This window comes from Columba livia, chromosome 2 (genome assembly GCF_036013475.1).
Source record: "Columba livia isolate bColLiv1 breed racing homer chromosome 2, bColLiv1.pat.W.v2, whole genome shotgun sequence".
Lineage (NCBI taxonomy): Eukaryota > Metazoa > Chordata > Aves > Columbiformes > Columbidae > Columba > Columba livia.
This window is the reverse complement of record NC_088603.1, coordinates 782,209-798,768: the sequence shown is the minus strand read 5'-3', so window position 1 is coordinate 798,768 and position 16,560 is coordinate 782,209. Positions and strand designations below refer to the sequence as shown.

The 16,560-nt window shown below is 61.5% G+C and overlaps 3 protein-coding genes across 8 annotated transcripts; 1 reads left to right on the top strand and 2 right to left on the bottom strand.

Annotated features, from left to right (window-relative positions):
• Window positions 1-1,028: 1,028 nt before the first annotated feature.
• ZNF467 (zinc finger protein 467) lies at window positions 1,029-5,256 on the bottom strand. 3 transcript variants are annotated; one of them, XM_065054996.1, is made up of 7 exons: window positions 5,117-5,256; window positions 4,294-4,420; window positions 3,927-4,034; window positions 2,953-3,675; window positions 2,646-2,726; window positions 2,390-2,488; window positions 1,029-2,156 (listed from the first exon to the last, which is right to left on the bottom strand). In XM_065054996.1, the coding sequence occupies exons 2-7, from the start codon at window positions 4,418-4,420 to the stop codon at window positions 1,291-1,293; spliced, it is 2,004 nt and encodes a 667-aa protein (XP_064911068.1). In that variant the 5' UTR covers window positions 5,117-5,256; the 3' UTR covers window positions 1,029-1,290. The 3 variants fall into 3 exon arrangements, with proteins under 3 accessions (XP_064911068.1, XP_064911067.1, XP_064911069.1); XM_065054995.1 differs by lacking the exon at window positions 5,117-5,256 and adding an exon at window positions 4,803-4,932; XM_065054997.1 differs by lacking the exon at window positions 5,117-5,256 and having other exon boundaries at window positions 2,953-3,672; window positions 4,294-4,796.
• A 16-nt stretch (window positions 5,257-5,272) lies between these two features.
• Window positions 5,273-9,737, top strand: LOC102086363 (oocyte zinc finger protein XlCOF6-like). Of its 4 annotated transcripts, none has more exons than XM_065054991.1 (4): window positions 5,273-5,416; window positions 6,088-6,214; window positions 6,494-6,601; window positions 6,856-9,737. In XM_065054991.1, exons 2-4 carry the CDS (start codon window positions 6,088-6,090, stop codon window positions 8,775-8,777), a joined length of 2,157 nt encoding a protein of 718 aa, XP_064911063.1. In that variant the 5' UTR covers window positions 5,273-5,416; the 3' UTR covers window positions 8,778-9,737. The 4 variants fall into 4 exon arrangements, with proteins under 4 accessions (XP_064911063.1, XP_064911061.1, XP_064911060.1 ...); XM_065054989.1 differs by having other exon boundaries at window positions 6,853-9,737; XM_065054988.1 differs by lacking the exon at window positions 5,273-5,416 and adding an exon at window positions 5,534-5,717 and having other exon boundaries at window positions 6,853-9,737.
• A 4,478-nt stretch (window positions 9,738-14,215) lies between these two features.
• Window positions 14,216-16,553, bottom strand: LOC135578777 (gastrula zinc finger protein XlCGF49.1-like). Its single transcript, XM_065055072.1, has one exon. It carries the CDS (start codon window positions 15,068-15,070, stop codon window positions 14,555-14,557), a length of 516 nt encoding a protein of 171 aa, XP_064911144.1. The 5' UTR covers window positions 15,071-16,553; the 3' UTR covers window positions 14,216-14,554.
• Between the last annotated feature and the right edge of the window lie 7 nt (window positions 16,554-16,560).

Genomic DNA, 16,560 nt, shown 5'->3' with positions numbered 1-16,560 from the left:
CAGCGCCCCCGGAGGGAGGGACAGACGGATGGGTGGAAGGAAAGCCGGACGGATGGGTGGGACAGATACACGGCTGGACGGGCGGATGCTCTGATCATAGAACATCCCGAGCTGGAGGGACCCGCAGGACCATGGAGTCCAACTGCTGTCCCTGCCCAGGACACCCCACAGGTCACCCCGGTGTCTGAGGACGGTGTCCAGTCTCTTCTTGAACACTGTCAGGTTGGGCTGTGACACCTCCCTGGGGAGCCTGTTCAGTGTCCAGCACCTCTGGGGAAGAACCTTTTCCTCGTGTCCCACTGACCCCCTGGCACATCTCCTGCCGTTCCCTGGGCTCTGTCACTGTCACCGAGCAGAGCTCAGCCTGCCCCTCCTGCTCCTGCTGAGGAACCTGCAGCCCATGAGCTCTGCGCTCAGTCTGCTCTGCTCCAGCTGAGCAAACCAGGGACTGCAGCCGCTGCTCACACGGCTTCCCCTCCAAACCTCCACCACTTCATGGCCTCCTCTGGACACCCACCAGTAGCCTGGCTGGACAGATGCTCTGATGGACAGACAGCTGGACAGCCCAGCGCTGGGCTGTGCTGGGGGGCCGATGCCAGGCAGGTTGGGGGCACAGGGCAGAGCTGACGTGGTGCTGGGGCAGTTCCAGGGTCCAGCGGGCACCCACGAGCAGCACAGCTCTGCCTCTGCTGGGGTAACGTCCCCAGGCCACGGCCGTGCCCACAGCGCCACTGTGACCAGCGTCCTCGGCGATGTCCCCTAAGGCAGTGATGGTGACGCTGAGCCCCAGCAGTGCCCAAGGCAGCAGGACACCAGTTCAGCCCTGGCTTGGTGCAGAGCCCCAGGACATCAGGCCAAGTCTCCCTTGTCCCCAGGGGGCGAACATGTTCCCCTTGAATCTGCCTTCTTCCCCACTCACTGGCCAAGTGCCACCACGCCACGGCTGTGGGTGCCCAGGCGCCCTGGCAGCCCCACGCTGCTGTGCTGCCCCCCGCCCGCAGCTCCTGCTCGGCTCCGAGACCCTCAGGAAAAATTGACAAAAGTCAGTTTATTGGCAGTTTCGGTTCGTTCCTACTGCAGCAGCACCCAGAGGGTGGGTGCCCCTGTGCCCCACAGCCCCCTGCACCCAGGCAGCACCGCACAGGGAGAGCCCCCCTGCCAGAGACCACGGGGCTCCCCCGCACCTCTGACTGACCCCGTGCCAGCCCCGGCGCAGAGCATGGCGCTGGGTTATAAAAGCATTTCAGAGCTGAGGTTTTTCCATCGGCCACAGCACCCGTGGCAGCTGCTCTACGTGCCCTGTGCCGTGGCGCCGGTGGGCAGCAGCATGACACTGGGGGCAACCAGCAGCAGGAGGACACCGCTGGGACAGGGGGCTGCGGGCAGGGTTGGGATCCACAGGCAGGAGCCAGCAGCGAGTCCCGAGGAAGGGTCCCCAGCCCGGGGGAGGGTGCTGAGGACACGAGCATCAGTGGGAGCAACCGGGGCCCCCGGCACATCCCGGCACTGAGCCTGTGGCATGGCGGGGCTGAGGGCAGCGGGGACAGGCCAGTTCTGTTGGGACACAGCTGTGGCGGTGCCGGTGGTGCTGGTGGCAGGGTGGGTGTGCTCGTGGCGCAGCAGGTGGGTTTTGTGGCTGCAGCTCTTGCCGCAGTGGGTGCAAACACAGAGCCAGGGGCTGCTGTGCACCACCTGGTGCCGTGCCAGGCCGGTCTCGGAGCCGAAGCACTTGCGGCACCGGAGGCAGGTGTGGGGACAGTCACCTGTGTGCACCTGCTGGTGCCGGGTCAGTTGCTCCTTCTTCGGGAAGTCCTTCCCGCACTGGGTGCGGGCAAAGGGACGCGGGGGGCCCGGGGTCCCGCAGCGCGGGCAGGGCTGGAACTCGCCCTTGGCTGCCGGCAGCCGCGGGCTGAGCTGTGCGTGGACGCGGCCTTCGCAGGCGCTGGTGAGGCCCTGGCCCAGCGGCGGCCAGGACGCGGCGATGACAGGCAGCCCACCGCAGTGCCGCTCCTCCGGGCACGGCTGCTCTGGTGTGCCGGTGGCATGAGGGAAGCTGCCGGCCGGGGGCTGCCCTGTCAGCGTGTCTTCGGCGCTGGAGCCGGCCGGCAACTCCTCGTACTCCTCCTCCACCTTCACCGTCCTTACCAGCCAGTCCTCTGTGGGGCACACACACCAGGGTGGTGGAGACACGGCGCACCGGTGCACCCCACACCAAGGATGGTGGTTCCAGCACTGCCACCAGCCATAGGGACGGAACGACCGTCACCGCACAGCCGCAGTGTGCCCGGCAGCGGGTCAGTCGTGGCCGGAGCTCTGTGTGTGGGACAGGGCTGTGCCGTGCTGGCCAGTGGGTTTGCCATGTGCCAGCAATGCTGGTGTGTGCACTCACCTGAGCAGCTGTGCTCCAGGCCCCCCGGCTCCCCCAGAGTTCCTGGCTCCTCTCCATCGCCCTCGGGGATCGGCTCCACCTTGGGGACCACCAGCTGCCCTGGGAAAACAAAAGGGGGCAAAGCCAGGGTTACTCTCCAGCTCTGGGACAGCTTGTCATGCTTTGGGGATCCTGGGAAACCCCCGGGAGCAGGGGACAAGCAGAGGGACATGCAGGAGACGTGCAGGGGGTCATGCAGGATGGCCTTGGCACCCACCTGAGCTGCTGCAGCCCAGCGCCTCCATCTCCTCCACCCGTTCTGCCAGTGGGATTGGCTCTGGCTTGGCCACAGGGGAACCTGGGCAGGGTAGGATGGGACCAGGCTGAGCCCCCCAGTTGCAGCCCCCCAAGAGCCCCTGTGGGTCCCTCTCTCACTTCTCACAGAACCCCAAAACGTGTCATCTGTAGGGGCTGGGCAGCTCCGCTGCCTCCCACCTTGCCCATCCCCAGGGCTGGGGACTGAGGGTGGCACCCGCTGGTGGCTCTTCTGGTTCTGCTTCCAGCCGCACGTCAGTCACACTCACCACACTCGCAGGGCTCCTCCCGGCTGTGGACCCGCTGGTGGGTGATGAGGGCCATCCTGTCCTCGAAGGCCTGGGGGCAGCGGGCGCAGGCGAACAGTCGCTCCCTGGTGTGGATGTGCTGGTGCCTCAGCAGGTGCTGCTTGCGGCCGAAGCCCTTCCCGCAGCGGGCGCAGGTGAAGCTGCGCTCCCCGGTGTGGGTGCGCAGGTGGCTCAGCAGATTCTGCCTGTGGACGAAGCGCTTCCCGCAGTGGGTGCAGGCGAAGGGCCGCTCCTCGGTGTGGGTGCGCTGGTGTCTGACCAGGTGGTTCTTCTGCTTGAAGAGGTGGCCGCAGTTGTCGCAAACGAAGGGCTTCTCCCCGGTGTGCACACGCCGGTGGCTCAGCAGGTGCTCCTTGCGGGTGAAGCTCTTGCTGCAGTCGGTGCAGCTGAAGGGCCGCTCGCCCGTGTGGCTCCGCATGTGCACGGACAGCGATGTCTGGCGTGTGAAGCTCTTGTCGCACTCAGGGCAGGTGTAAGGGGTTGTCTCCAGTGGCCGGGGGACTGGGAAGGGATGGAAATGCGGGTGCCCTGATGGGCCACTGCCACTACTGTCCAGCCAGCTGTGGACCAAGCCACTCAACTGCGTCCTGCCCAAACTGGGAATCCCAGAGGACGTGGTGCTGGGAGCTGGTATCTCCTCAGAGATACCCTCGGCTTCGCTCTGCATCTCAGAGCTGACATCTGCTGAGGAGTAAAGGCCGGGTCAGTGCTGGGGCCGGGACAGGCACGTGGGACCCCTCCCCATGGGCGATGGCACAGGCACCCGCCAGCCCCCACCCTTCCTGGCTGCAGGACACAGCTGACGGGGCAGCAGCTCCCTGCACCGTGGCACGGCACACAGACCTCACCGGGCAGCACCGGGCACCGAGCATCTGGGGCCAAGGGGACGGTGCTGCTGGAACCCCCCACCCCCACCGCAGACCCCAAATACCCACCTGGCCCAGGGCTCTGCTGCCCCCGCCGCACCCCGGGGGGGTCTGGCACGCACGGCGCCTCTTCTCGCTCCAGCTTGCGGATGATCTCGGGCTTGACGGCGGCCCAGCCTGTGCGGGGCACACACACAAGCCCCCTCTCCCGCACTGCCACTCAAATACCCCATCCCATCCCATCCCATCCCATCCCCTCTCCCAGGACCGCTCTCCAGGACGCTGCCTGGCAGGGCCAAACCTGCCATCGCAACCGCCACACCAGCGCTCGGGCAGCAACCGCAACAGCTGCATTTGCCCTTCCAAGGCTCCGGCTCAGCTAAAGAGCTCCATTCCACCTCCAGCCCAGCCCCACAGCGCCAGAGAGAGTCCTCACCCAGCGAGGCCACCAGCTCGTAGTTGTCCAGCATCACCTCCCGGTAGAGCCGCCGCTGCCAGCCCGCCAGCTCTGCCCACTCCTCGGGGGAGAAGTAGAGGGCCACGTCCTCGAACGTCACCGCCATCTGCAGCCACAAGCACACCCGGCTCAGGCAGGACTGGGGGGCGCTGCCTGGCCCGGCACCGGCAGCGCCACGAGCACGGCGGGGCTCTCCCCGCTTGCCCCCCTCTCTCCTGGCCGCCCCAGCGCCAGCGCCGCAGCCTGGGGACAGCCCCGAGCTGGCGCCCACGCCAACGGGCTCCCCCCGGGGGCCTCGCTCTGCTCCCCGGGGCCCGGCGGGCTCCCGCTCCTCATCGGGCTCTGCCGCGGCTCAGCCCCCGCCGCCGAAGGAGCAGAGAAACGGCAGCGCTGCTGAGGGGACCGGAACGGGACGAGAGCGGGACGGGAGCGGGACAACACCGGGACAAGAACGGGACAAGAACGGGGCACCCCCGGCCGACACTCACCGCCCCGAGCCCGCGCCGGCCGCACCGCAGCCTCAGCCCCGCCCCTCCCGGCCTCTTCTACTCTGCCGGACGTCACCGCGCAGCGACGCCCCCTTTGGCCAGGGCGGCTCACGTGGCCTGGCCGAGGCTCCTCCCACCGCGCTCTGCCCATTGGCTGCGGCCCCGCCCCGCCCATCACGCGCCCCTTGTTCGAGCCGTCGTGCTCGGGCCCGGACTCGCCCCCCTCCGGTCGGAGGGAATGGCCGACAAGCCGGTCGGGGGCACTCCTGCTCGGCAAAGACAAAGCACCCGTGGCATTGCTTTTGCTCAGGGACCTGCGGGCACTTGGCGGGTGACGCAGAGGATGGGCAAGGCGCTGTGTGCCCGTGCTGCTTTAGGCTGGACGGAACCCATTCTCATTTCCGTGAACGCTCCTTTCAGTTACGTTTCTTCCTCAGAACTGCCCGTTCTGAACTTGGCCACGTTTCGTCAGGCAGCGTCTCTCCCGGAACTGATCACGCTCGGTGTTCAGAGCTGCTCCTAAGGCACCGGCAGGAACGGTGTGCAGAAAGGGCGCTGCTTTTCTCTCTCCCACCAGACCGCGAGGGCGCTGCTCAGCTGCCGCTGTTCCGCCGGTGAGAGGGCGGAAAAGGGCCGCGCCTGCGGGGAGGAGCGGACAGCACAGGTGGGCCCCGAGTGGCCAATGAGCGTCCCACGCCACGCACGGCAGACTCAGTATAAAGCTGAGGACGCGGGGTGCCGCGCTCTCTTTGTTGGCGGCCGGTGTCCCCGGAGGCCTCTGGCCGTTCTTCGCCGTGCGCTCCCGATCCGCGCGTCGGGGAATCCGGTCCGGGAGCTGCCGGCAGCTGCGCTGGAGCGTCAGCGCTGCGACCCCCGGGGCTGAGGCTGCGGTGCGGCCGGAGCGGGCTCGGGGCGGTGGGTGTCGGCGGGGGGTGTCCCGTTCTTGTCCCGTGTTGTCCCGCTCCCGTCCCGCTCTCGTCCCGTTCCGGTCCCCTCAGCAGCGCTGCCGTTTCTCTGCTCCTTCGGCGGCGGGGGCTGAGCCGCGGCAGAGCCCGATGAGGAGCGGGAGCCCGCCGGGCCCCGGGGAGCAGAGCGAGGCCCCCGGGGGGAGCCCGTTGGCGTGGGCGCCAGCTCGGGGCTGTCCCCAAGCTGCGGCGCTGGCGCTGGGGCGGCCAGGAGAGAGGGGGGCAAGCGGGGAGAGCCCCGCCGTGCTCGTGGCGCTGCCGGTGCCGGGCCAGGCAGCGCCCCCCAGTCCTGCCTGAGCCGGGTGTGCTTGTGGCTGCAGATGGCGGTGACGTTCGAGGACGTGGCCCTCTACTTCTCCCCCGAGGAGTGGGCAGAGCTGGCGGGCTGGCAGCGGCGGCTCTACCGGGAGGTGATGCTGGACAACTACGAGCTGGTGGCCTCGCTGGGTGAGGACTCTCTCTGGCGCTGTGGGGCTGGGCTGGAGGTGGAATGGAGCTCTTTAGCTGAGCCGGAGCCTTGGAAGGGCAAATGCAGCTGTTGCGGTTGCTGCCCGAGCGCTGGTGTGGCGGTTGCGATGGCAGGTTTGGCCCTGCCAGGCAGCGTCCTGGAGAGCGGTCCTGGGAGAGGGGATGGGATGGGATGGGGTGGGATGGGATGGGATGGGATGGGATGGGGTATTTGAGTGGCAGTGCGGGAGATGGGGCTTGTGTGTGTGCCCCGCACAGGCTGGGCCGCCGTCAAGCCCGAGATCATCTGCAAGCTGGAGCGAGAAGAGGCGCCGTGCGTGCCAGACCCCCCCGGGGTGCGGCGGGGGCAGCAGAGCCCTGGGCCAGGTGGGTATTTGGGGGCTGCGGTGGGGGTGGGGGGTTCCAGCAGCACCGTCCCCTTGGCCCCAGATGCTCGGTGCCCGGTGCTGCCCGGTGAGGTCTGTGTGCCGTGCCACGGTGCAGGGAGCTGCTGCCCCGTCAGCTGTGTCCTGCAGCCAGGAAGGGTGGGGGCTGGCGGGTGCCTGTGCCATCGCCCATGGGGAGGGGTCCCACGTGCCTGTCCCGGCCCCAGCACTGACCCGGCCTCTCCTCCCCAGCAGCTGATGATGTCCAGGCGCAGCAGGGGGCCGAGTCTGTCCATGAGCAGATTCCGGCCCCCGCTGCCCTGCTCCCGGGGGTGCACGAGCCGGGCAGGAGGCGGCAGGGGGGTTCAACCCGCAGTCGGGCAGGTGGGAGGAAGGGGCGCCTCTCAGGGCCCCCCCGTCGTCACCCCCTCCCAGCCCCCCGGCCACTGGAGAAGCCCCAGCCCACGTGCCCCAAGTGCAAGAAGAGCTTCAAGCACCGGGCAGCGCTGGCCGTGCACATGCGGAGCCACAGGGGCGAGCGGCCCTTCAGCTGCACCGACTGCGGCAAGAGCTTCACTTCCAAGCAGGTTCTGCTGAGCCACCAGCGCATCCACACAGGGGAGAAGCCCTTTGCCTGCAGCCACTGTGGCAAGAGCTTCAGGGAGAAGAACAACTTGATCACCCACCAGCGCATCCACACTGGGGAGCGCCCCTTTGCTTGTGCCCACTGCCCCAAGGCCTTCAGGAGCAAGAGGAAACTCAACAACCACCAGTGTGTCCATACCAGGGAGAAGCCCTTCACCTGCAGTGCGTGTGGCAAGAGCTTCAGCCGGAAGGACAACCTCATCTCCCACCAGAGCGTCCACACTGGGGAGAAACCCTTCACTTGCACTGAGTGTGGCAAGAGCTTCAGGCAGAAGGGCAACCTGGTCAGGCACCAGCACATCCACAAAGGGCAGCGCCGCTATGTCTGCACTGAGTGTGGCAAGAGCTTCAGCTGGAAGAGCCTCCTAGTCGTTCACCAGCGCATCCACAGTGGTGAGAAGCCCTTTGCCTGCGGCCACTGTGGCAAGAGCTTCAGCCAGAAGAGCAACCTGGTCAGTCACCAGCGCATCCACACGGTGGAGAAGCCCTTTGCCTGCACTGAGTGTGGCAAGAGCTTCAGCCAGAAGAGCCTCCTGGACCGTCACCAGCTCATCCACACTGGGGAGAAGCCCTTTGCCTGCAGCCACTGTGCCAGGAGCTTCAGGGAGAAGAGCCACCTGCTCAGACACCAGCACAGCCACACCAGGGAGCGTCCCTTTGCTTGTGCCCACTGCCCCAAGGCCTTCAGGAGCAAGAGGAAACTCACTGTCCACCAGTGTGTCCACACCGGGGAGAAGCCCTTCACCTGCACTGAGTGCGGCAAGAGCTTCAGCCAGAAGAGGAACCTCATCTCCCACCAGAACATCCACACAGGCCAGCGCCCCTTTGTCTGCACGGAGTGTGGCAAGAGCTTCAGGCAGAAGAGCCGCCTGGTTCGTCACCAGAGCATCCACACGGGGGAGAAGCCCTGTGTCTGCACTGAGTGTGGCAAGAGCTTCAGACAGAAGAGCTGCCTGGTCAGACACCAGCTCATCCACACTGGTGAGAAGCCCTTTGCCTGCACTGAGTGTGGCAAGAGCTTCAGCCGGAAGAGCCTCCTGGACCGTCACCAGCTCATCCACACTGGTGAGAAGCCCTTTGTCTGCACTGAGTGTGGCAAGAGCTTCAGCCAGAAGAACCACCTGGTCAGACACCAGCACACCCACAGCAGGGAGCGCCCCTATGTCTGCACAGAGTGTGGCAAGAGCTTCAGCCAGAAGAACTCCCTGGTTGGTCACCAGCTCATCCACACTGGGGAGAAGCCCTTTCCCTGCAGCCACTGTGGCAAGAGCTTCAGGGAGAAGAAGAACCTCATCACCCACCAGCACATCCACACTGAGGAGCGCCCCTTTGCTTGTGCCCACTGCCCCAAGGCCTTCAGGAGCAAGAGGAAACTCACTGTCCACCAGTGTGTCCACAGCAGGGAGAAGCCCTTCACCTGCAGTGAGTGCGGCAAGAGCTTCAGGGATAAGAGCAACCTGTACAGGCACCAGCGCATCCAGGGCCATAAGAAACCTTCAGCTGCCCCGAGTGACAGTCAGGGGACAGGCTAACAAGGGGCACTGCTGGGGGTGTTGAGCACAGGCCACCTGGTCAGGAGGAGGAAGCTGAGGAGGCTTCCTACAGCCAGCTGGAAGTGGCCTCATGGTCACATGCCCTGGGTCTATGGGAGACTCCAGTCACCCTGACATCTGCTGGGTGGGCAGGACATCCTGATGAAGCCCCTGGGACTGCACTGGTGTGTGTTGGGTGTGTTTGTGTGAGAACCCTTTGTGATTGTATATTTACAGACAGCACCACTGCAGCGACACATAATCTCTGTTATCTGCATCTGTAATTTTACTGAGCCTACGGGATGTGATTTCAACTGTTCAGGTGCTGTCATAACCCACCAGCTCCTACAATCCACCTACCCATTGTATCCAGATTTGTTCCCAACCTCTGCTGAGATGAACCCACAGTGCTGAGAAAAGTGTTGCAAACAGTGACCCGAGTCAGTTGCTGAAACGAATGGGGCACAGTGGACCAAGAGCCCTGGTGACCGCGCATCACGGTGCAGAGAAGATACAGCGTGTCCTGGAGGCCGTGGAGAAGGATGGAGAACGTCACTGGTGGGAAACTCCTTCTGGATGGGCCCCACAGCAACAGGAGTTTGGAATTGGAGGCTCCATCCGACGCTGAGCACCGATGCCTGAGCTCGGGACTCGGGTCACGCCAGCGATGTGTGAAGAGTGGGCGACTTCTCCAAGACTCATCTATCAAGGAGCAGACAATGGGTGCTGATGAAACGTTACTAAGCCATGTGGCTACATGGTTCCTTATTAATTACTATAATAATTGTTATAACTTTTGTCTGCTTTACTCTTTGGTTCTCTGGTCTCTGTGTCTATCTCAAGTCTTCTGCTTTTCCTTTGTACAATTCTTCTGTGCAGGAATTAATAAGTTGAACCTGCCATGAAACAAAATAACTTTGTTGTACCGCTGTTAAACTCTATTAAATTCCTTTGATTTCATTGGCCTCTATCCAATGATTGTTTGATCTCCACCAAACATATTGCTGCTCCTGTGCTGAGGGAGCTGGCTGAGGTCATCGCTGGACCGCTCCATCATCTTTGCTAAGTTGTGTGAAACGGGAGAGGTGCCTGAGGATTGGAGGAAAGCAAATGTCACTCCAGTCGTCAAAAAGGACACGAGGGAGGACCTGGGTGACTATAGACCGGTCAGCCTCACCTTCATCCCTGGGAAACCGATGGAACGACTTCTCCTTGGTGCCATCTCAAGGCATATCGGGGAGAAGAGGGTCATTAGGGGCAGTCAACATGGCTTCACCAGGGGGAAGTCACGCTTGACCAACCTCTTTGACTTTTAGGAGGACATAACAAGGTGGATGGATGATGGCAGAGTGGTGGACGTGATCTGCCTTGATTTGAGTGAGGCGTTTGACACAGTGTCCCACAGCATCCTCACGGCTGAACTGAGGGAGTGGGTCTGGATGAGCGGGGAGTGAGGTGACTGTGAACTGGCTGAAGGGAAGAAGCCAGAGAGTCGTGGTCAATGGGGCACAGTCCAGTTGCGGCCTGTACCTAGTGCAGTGCCTCAGGGGCAGTGCTGGGGCCGGTGTTATTCAATATATTAATCAATTATTTGGATGAGGGAATAGAGTGACTGTCAGCAAGTGGTGACACCAAGCTGGAGCAGTGGTGACACTGGAAGCTGTGCTGCCATCAGAGACCTGGACAGGCTGGAGAGCTGGGCGGGGAAATTTAATGAAATATAACAAGGGTGAGTGTAGAGTCTTGAATCTGGGCAGGAACAACCCCAGGTTCCAGTGTAAGTTGGGGAATGACCTATTAGAAAGCAGCGTAGGGGAAAGGGACCTGGGGGTCCTGGGGACAGCAGGGTGACCATGAGCCAGCACTGGGCCCTTGTGGCCAGGAAGCCAATGGTACCTGGGGTGGGTTAGAAGGGGGTGGTCAGTAGGTCAGAGAGGTTCTCCTGCCCCTCTGCTCTGCCCTGGGGAGACCACACCTGGAATCTTGTGTCCAGCTGTGGCCCCTCAGTTCCAGCAGGACAGGGAACTGCTGGAGAGAGTCCAGTGCAGCCACCAAGATGCTGGAGGGAGTGGAGCATCTCCCGTGTGAGGAAAGGCTGAGGGAGCTGGGGCTCTGGAGCTGGACAAGAGGAGACTGAGGGGGGACTCATTCCTGGGGATCAATATGGAAAGGGGCAGTGTCAGGAGGATGGAGCCAGGCTCTTCTGGTGACAACCAGGGACAGGACAAGGGGCAATGGGTGCAAACTGGAACACAGGAGGTTCCACTTGAATATGAGAAGCAACTTGTTCCTGGTGAGGGTGGCAGAGCCTGGCCCAGGCTGCCCAGGGGGTTGTGGAGTCTCCTTCTGTGCAGACATTCCAACCCGCCTGGACACCTTCCTGTGTAACCTCATCTGGGTGTTCCTGCTCCATGGGGGATTGCACTGGGTGAGCTTTCCAGGGCCCTTCAACCCTGACACTCTGGGATTCTGTCAATAATCAAGTCCCTTTTTCTTGATGGGACCTTGATTGAATAGTTCAAAACTTTGCATCAACTCCTGAATAATATTATTTGGGGAAAATTGTGTAATCAAACTTGTTATTAATGTTGCCCTTGCTCCTATTTGTGTTATAGTACCAAACTGGAGAGCTTTTCCAGGCAATGCAACCGTCAAAGTGGTTTGACAGCTTGAGACCCGGACCTCGATTCAGCTCTCTGCTAGAATCATTGCCACTCACAGATTGGTGAAAATGGCAGCAGCTATTGCTCTGATGTTAATTTGTGATTTCTTGCTTTCCATGCTTGGCATTGCTGTCGAACCTTTACTAGACTAGTTGGAGACTACATAAAAAATGTGTGAAATCGGCTTCTCTCACTCTCTTCCCTTCTCATATTTTCTGTCCTTTATCTCTTTTCTGTCCTTTATCTCTCCTTTCTGTCCTTTATCTGGCATGACAAAATGTCTGCCCTTGGGGGACAATGTTTTCCGCCACGGGGTGGTGCTGAGTATTGATAAGGATCACGGCTGAAAACATTGTGACTAGTTCAGCCAGGAGACACATTCAGAGCGGGAGGAACTGCGATCTGCACACCAACGAGGAGCCAACGAGCCACCGGCCGGGCCGGCTGGCCGCGGGAGACGAGGATGTGCCGGAGGGCACAGAGCCCCATCTCCTGATATGCCCAGCTCGGCAAACAAAGGGGAAAAGTTGAGACCCTCAGCGTGGCCCGGGACTTGTCCAGACTTGTCCCTCTTTTGCAATCGCCACTTGTGCCCCCCCACCCAGACTTTCCTCTACTCTGGGAGCTATAAAAGCTCACCCTAAAACAGCACAGCGGGGAATGCGAGTCTCATCGAGGGAACACCAGTCTCATCTAAGGGCCTGTCCAGTCTCATCGAGGGAACACCAGCTTCACCAAGGGAATCCCAGCTTAGCCTCACCAAGAGAATACCAGCACCCTGAGGACCCTCGCTCTGCACCAGACACCGGAGGACGCTGCGCTCCCGACCCCAGCATCCTCGCCGCGGAACACCGAGGCCACGCGCCATCGTGCAAGTCCTGTCATCAACACCGCGGGGCCGTGGGCCGTAAGAGACTGGATCCCTCACTCTTTTCTTTCTTCCTTTCTGCTCTTTCCTTCTCTCCTTTTTCCTATACCCTCATTTCTTTGTCTGTCTTTCCGTATATATATATATGTATATTACTCTCTCTCTCCCTTATACCTTCGTTTTCCTTCCTTCTCTACCACTCTCTTTCCCTTTTGAACATATAACACCATCTTTAAGCTCTGCTGTTGAATTCTGGTTAAATTTCATATTATAGCTACTGATGGTTGTCAATATACGGCTCATAGTAGGACTTTCGCTGTTAATGTGTTGATAAGTTCTGTTATACTTTTGCCAAGTCACCATTGCTGTCACCAATATTCCAACAAGTTCTTTTAGTAAAACTCACAATTGAATGGGACCTGGAGGTGATTGTCTGTCATTCACTTCACATCACCGCGCAGAATTAACCCAGACTTAACTCGCACCTGGTCTCATCTGTGGAGTCAGGGCGCGTGTTGCGTTCAGTTAACTCATCCCTCATCCCATCGGTTGGGACGGGACAGGAGTCGGGGATGCAGAGGATCCAAGGGGGGATGCAGAGGATCCAAGGGGGGATGCAGAGGATCCAAGGCTCACTGTGCTCCAGCTGGAAAAGAGACAGTGGCAGCATAGGAGGGGGTTGGAGCTGCTTCGGAAGCAGCTGGTACAGAAGCACGGCTCCTCAGCACCCCGACCCCCGGTGCTGGGCTGGGTGGTCAAAGGGAGGGTCCCTCTACACATCCTGCGACTGATGCTGCGTGGAGCAGGTGGGTGGCGCTGAGCACGGAACAGGCGTGAGTGGGAAAGCCCAGTCACCAGGAACCTTGGGAGTGATCATGGACTGGCCAGAAGGCCAAGGTTTTGGAATATCGCCAGAGGAGGAGGTGACGTGCGATGAAGAGGCCCCATGGTACAATGAACTGCCAGAAAGTGAGAAGCAATACGCCCTGTTCACTGATGGGTCCTGTCCTGTGCTTGGAAAGCAGCAGAGCCACAGAGTCACTCTCTGGAGCCCTAAGTGCCAAGTGGCAGCAGCTGCTGGGGAAGGTGAAAGGAGCCGGTGTGCAGAGCTGAGAGGCGCCCAGCTGCCTTTGGCCACTGCTGGCCCGGGTCAGTGGCCAGGGCTCTGTGTCTCTCCTGACTCACGGATGGTGGCAGACGCCCTGTGGGGGTGGGTACAGCAACGGATCGGAGCAACGGGCAGCGCAGGGACAAACCCCCCCGGGCTGCTGCAGCGTGGCAAGATAGTGCTGCCCGGCTGGAAAAGTGCATCCACAGCTGCTCCTGGACCCAAGAGGTGGCCACTGAAGAACATCAACCAGCAGGTGCATCAGGCTGCTGAGACTGAAGTGGCTCAGCTGTGTCCCTGGCAACACAAGGGTGAATTACTTGTAGCCCAGGGGGCCCATGGTGCTCAGGCCACCAAGGAAGGGATGCCACACAGGATGGGCTCGTCACCCAGGGGCGGACTTGCCCATGGGTACTAGTGCACAGGTTGCCCGTGGCTGTGAAACGCGCTGCAATCAAGCAAGACAAGCGGTTGAAGGCTCTGCGGGGTGGGGGATGGGGAAGCAGAACTGCTGGTTTGGCTGGGACAGAGTTAATTCTCCTCCCAGCAGCTGGTACAGGGCTGTATTTTGGATTTAGTATCATCAGAGTGCTGATAACATGTGAATGTTCTGGGTGCTGCTGAGCAACGTTCACACCAAATCCAGGATTCTTCAGCGAGGAGACTGGAGAGGCACAAGAACGGGGAAGGAGGGGAGAGGAGTGAAGGCACATCATTCCAAAGAGAGAAGCAGCAATGTGCTTGGCGGAGACCAAACAATCATTGGATAGAGGTCAGTGAAATCAAAGGAATTTCAAAGTTTAACAGCGGTACGACAAAGTTATTTAGTTTCATGGCAAGGTTCACCTTCTTAATTACTGCACAGAAGAATTGTACAAAGGAAAAATTAAGATTGATTTGATTAAGAACAATTCACACACAGACCAGAGACCCAAAGGGTAAAGAAGACAAAGGTTATAACAATTAATATGCAGTGGCTACATGCCTTAGTAATGTTTCATTAGTACCAATTAGTACCAATCCCATAGACCCAGGGCATGTGACCATGAGGCCACTTCCAGCTGGCTGTAGGAAGCCTCCTCAGCTTCCTCCTCCTGACCAGGTGGCCTGTGCTCAACACCCCCAGCAGTGCCCCTTGTTAGCCTGTCCCCTGATTGTCACTCGGGGCAGCTGAAGGTTTCTCACGGCTGTGGATGCGCTGGTGGTGGATCAGGTTGCCCTTGCAGCTGAAGCTCTTGCCACAGTGGCTGCAGGAAAAAGGCGTCTCCCTGGTGTGGGTGTGCTGGTGAATGACCAGGTTGCCCTTCTGCCTGAAGCTCTTGCCACACTCAGTGCAAGTGAAGGGTTTCTCCCTGGTGTGGATGTGCTGGTGGTAGATGAGGTTGCTATTCCAGCTGAAGCTCTTGCCACACGCAGTGCAGGTGAAGGGCTTCTCCCCAGTGTGGATGCGCTGGTGGCTCAGCAGTTGCTCTTTGCGGTTGAAGCTCTTGCCGCAGTCGGTGCAGCTGAAGGGCCGCTCGCCCCTGTGGCTCCGCATGTGCACGGCCAGCGCTGCCCGGTGCTTGAAGCTCTTCTTGCACTCAGGGCACGTGGTGGAATTCTGCTCCAGTGGCCGGGGTTCCAGGAGGGGCTGCCCTGATGGGTCTCCCTGCATCCCACCTGGCTCGTGCACCCCCGGGAGCAGGGCAGCGGGGGCCGGAATCTGCTCATGGACAGACTCGGCCTCCTGCTGCGCCTGGACATCATCAGCTGCTGGGCAGGAGAGGCCGGGTCAGTGCTGGGGCCGGGACAGGCACGTGGGACCCCTGGCTGGGTACAGGGTTGGCACATTACGTGATGCTTCCCCATGTCCTGCCTCAGTTTACCTGTCTCACCACTCCGGTTCTAATGACCCTCAACTGCTGAGTCAGGGTGCCTGTGGCATTCAGAGTTAATCCATCCCTCATCCCCTCTGGTGGGACAGGACACCTGTGAGGAGCAGAACCATCTCCACACAGGCAGTTACTCAGCAGAGCTCACAGCAGCTCCCCCAGGCCATCACATTCATGAACAAAGCGCTTGGCTCGCAGCCGAATCGCACACAGAGGGAAAGGTCTGCACGGGCCCCCCCGCACCCACCGCTGATGGGGCTTCAGCTGCTGTTCCGCTGCCCTGGGGGTCTCCTAACAGGAGTTCTTGGCCCGGCTGCAGCTCAGGCCGTTCCCTCCTGTGGACTCTGCAGCCAAGCGCTGCTGCTCTGGCTGGGGCGGCCGAGCGCAGCCGCCCCAGGAGCGGAACAGCCCGCGGTGCGGTGCGAGCGCCGCCCAGCGGGACCGAGCGCGCCCTGTGGCACCGACGCTGTTTGCAGCCCAAAGCCAAAGCGCAGCCCCAGCCCAGCTGGGCTGGAGCCTTGAGCTGCATCCCAGCCAGGAGCGGGACATCAGCCTGTCCTGGGCTGGGCTGGGCCAGAGGGAATGGCCGACAAGCCGGTCGGGGGCACTCCTGCTCGGCAAAGACAAAGCACCCGTGGCATTGCTTTTGCTCAGGGACCTGCGGGCACTTGGCGGGTGACGCAGAGGATGGGCAAGGCGCTGTGTGCCCGTGCTGCTTTAGGCTGGACGGAACCCATTCTCCTTTCCGTGAACGCTCCTTTCAGTTACGTTTCTTCCTCAGAACTGCCCGTTCTGAACTTGGCCACGTTTCGTCAGGCAGCGTCTCTCCCGGAACTGATCACGCTCGGTGTTCAGAGCTGCTCCTAAGGCACCGGCAGGAACGGTGTGCAGAAAGGGCGCTGCTTTTCTCTCTCCCACCAGACCGCGAGGGCGCTGCTCAGCTGCCGCTGTTCCGCCGGTGAGAGGGCGGAAAAGGGCCGCGCCTGCGGGGAGGAGCGGACAGCACAGGTGGGCCCCGAGTGGCCAATGAGCGTCCCACGCCACGCACGGCAGACTCAGTATAAAGCTGAGGACGCGGGGTGCCGCGCTCTCTTTGTTGGCGGCCGGTGTCCCCGGAGGCCTCTGGCCGTTCTTCGCCGTGCGCTCCCGATCCGCGCGTCGGGGAATCCGGTCCGGGAGCTGCCGGCGGCTGCGCTGGAGCGTCAGCGCTGCGGCCCCCGGGGCTGAGGCTGCGGTGCGGCCGGAGCGGGCTCGGGGCGGTGGGTGTCGGCCG

Bases quoted from the DNA above. Each gene is read 5' to 3' on its own strand.
- LOC102086363 (XM_065054989.1), top strand. From the start codon at position 6,088: ATGGCGGTGACGTTCGAGGACGTGGCCCTCTACTTCTCCCCCGAGGAG. The intron at 6,215-6,493 runs GTGAGGACTCTC...TGCCCCGCACAG, and splicing joins CGAGCTGGTGGCCTCGCTGG to GCTGGGCCGCCGTCAAGCCC. The intron at 6,602-6,852 runs GTGGGTATTTGG...TCTCCTCCCCAG, and splicing joins GCAGCAGAGCCCTGGGCCAG to CAGCTGATGATGTCCAGGCG.
- LOC135578777 (XM_065055072.1), bottom strand. From the start codon at position 15,070: ATGCAGGGAGACCCATCAGGGCAGCCCCTCCTGGAACCCCGGCCACTG.
- ZNF467 (XM_065054996.1), bottom strand. From the start codon at position 4,420: ATGGCGGTGACGTTCGAGGACGTGGCCCTCTACTTCTCCCCCGAGGAG. The intron at 2,727-2,952 runs GTGAGTGTGACT...TACCCTGCCCAG, and splicing joins GGAGGAGCCCTGCGAGTGTG to GTTCCCCTGTGGCCAAGCCA. The intron at 2,157-2,389 runs GTGAGTGCACAC...TGTGCCCCACAG, and splicing joins CCTGGAGCACAGCTGCTCAG to AGGACTGGCTGGTAAGGACG.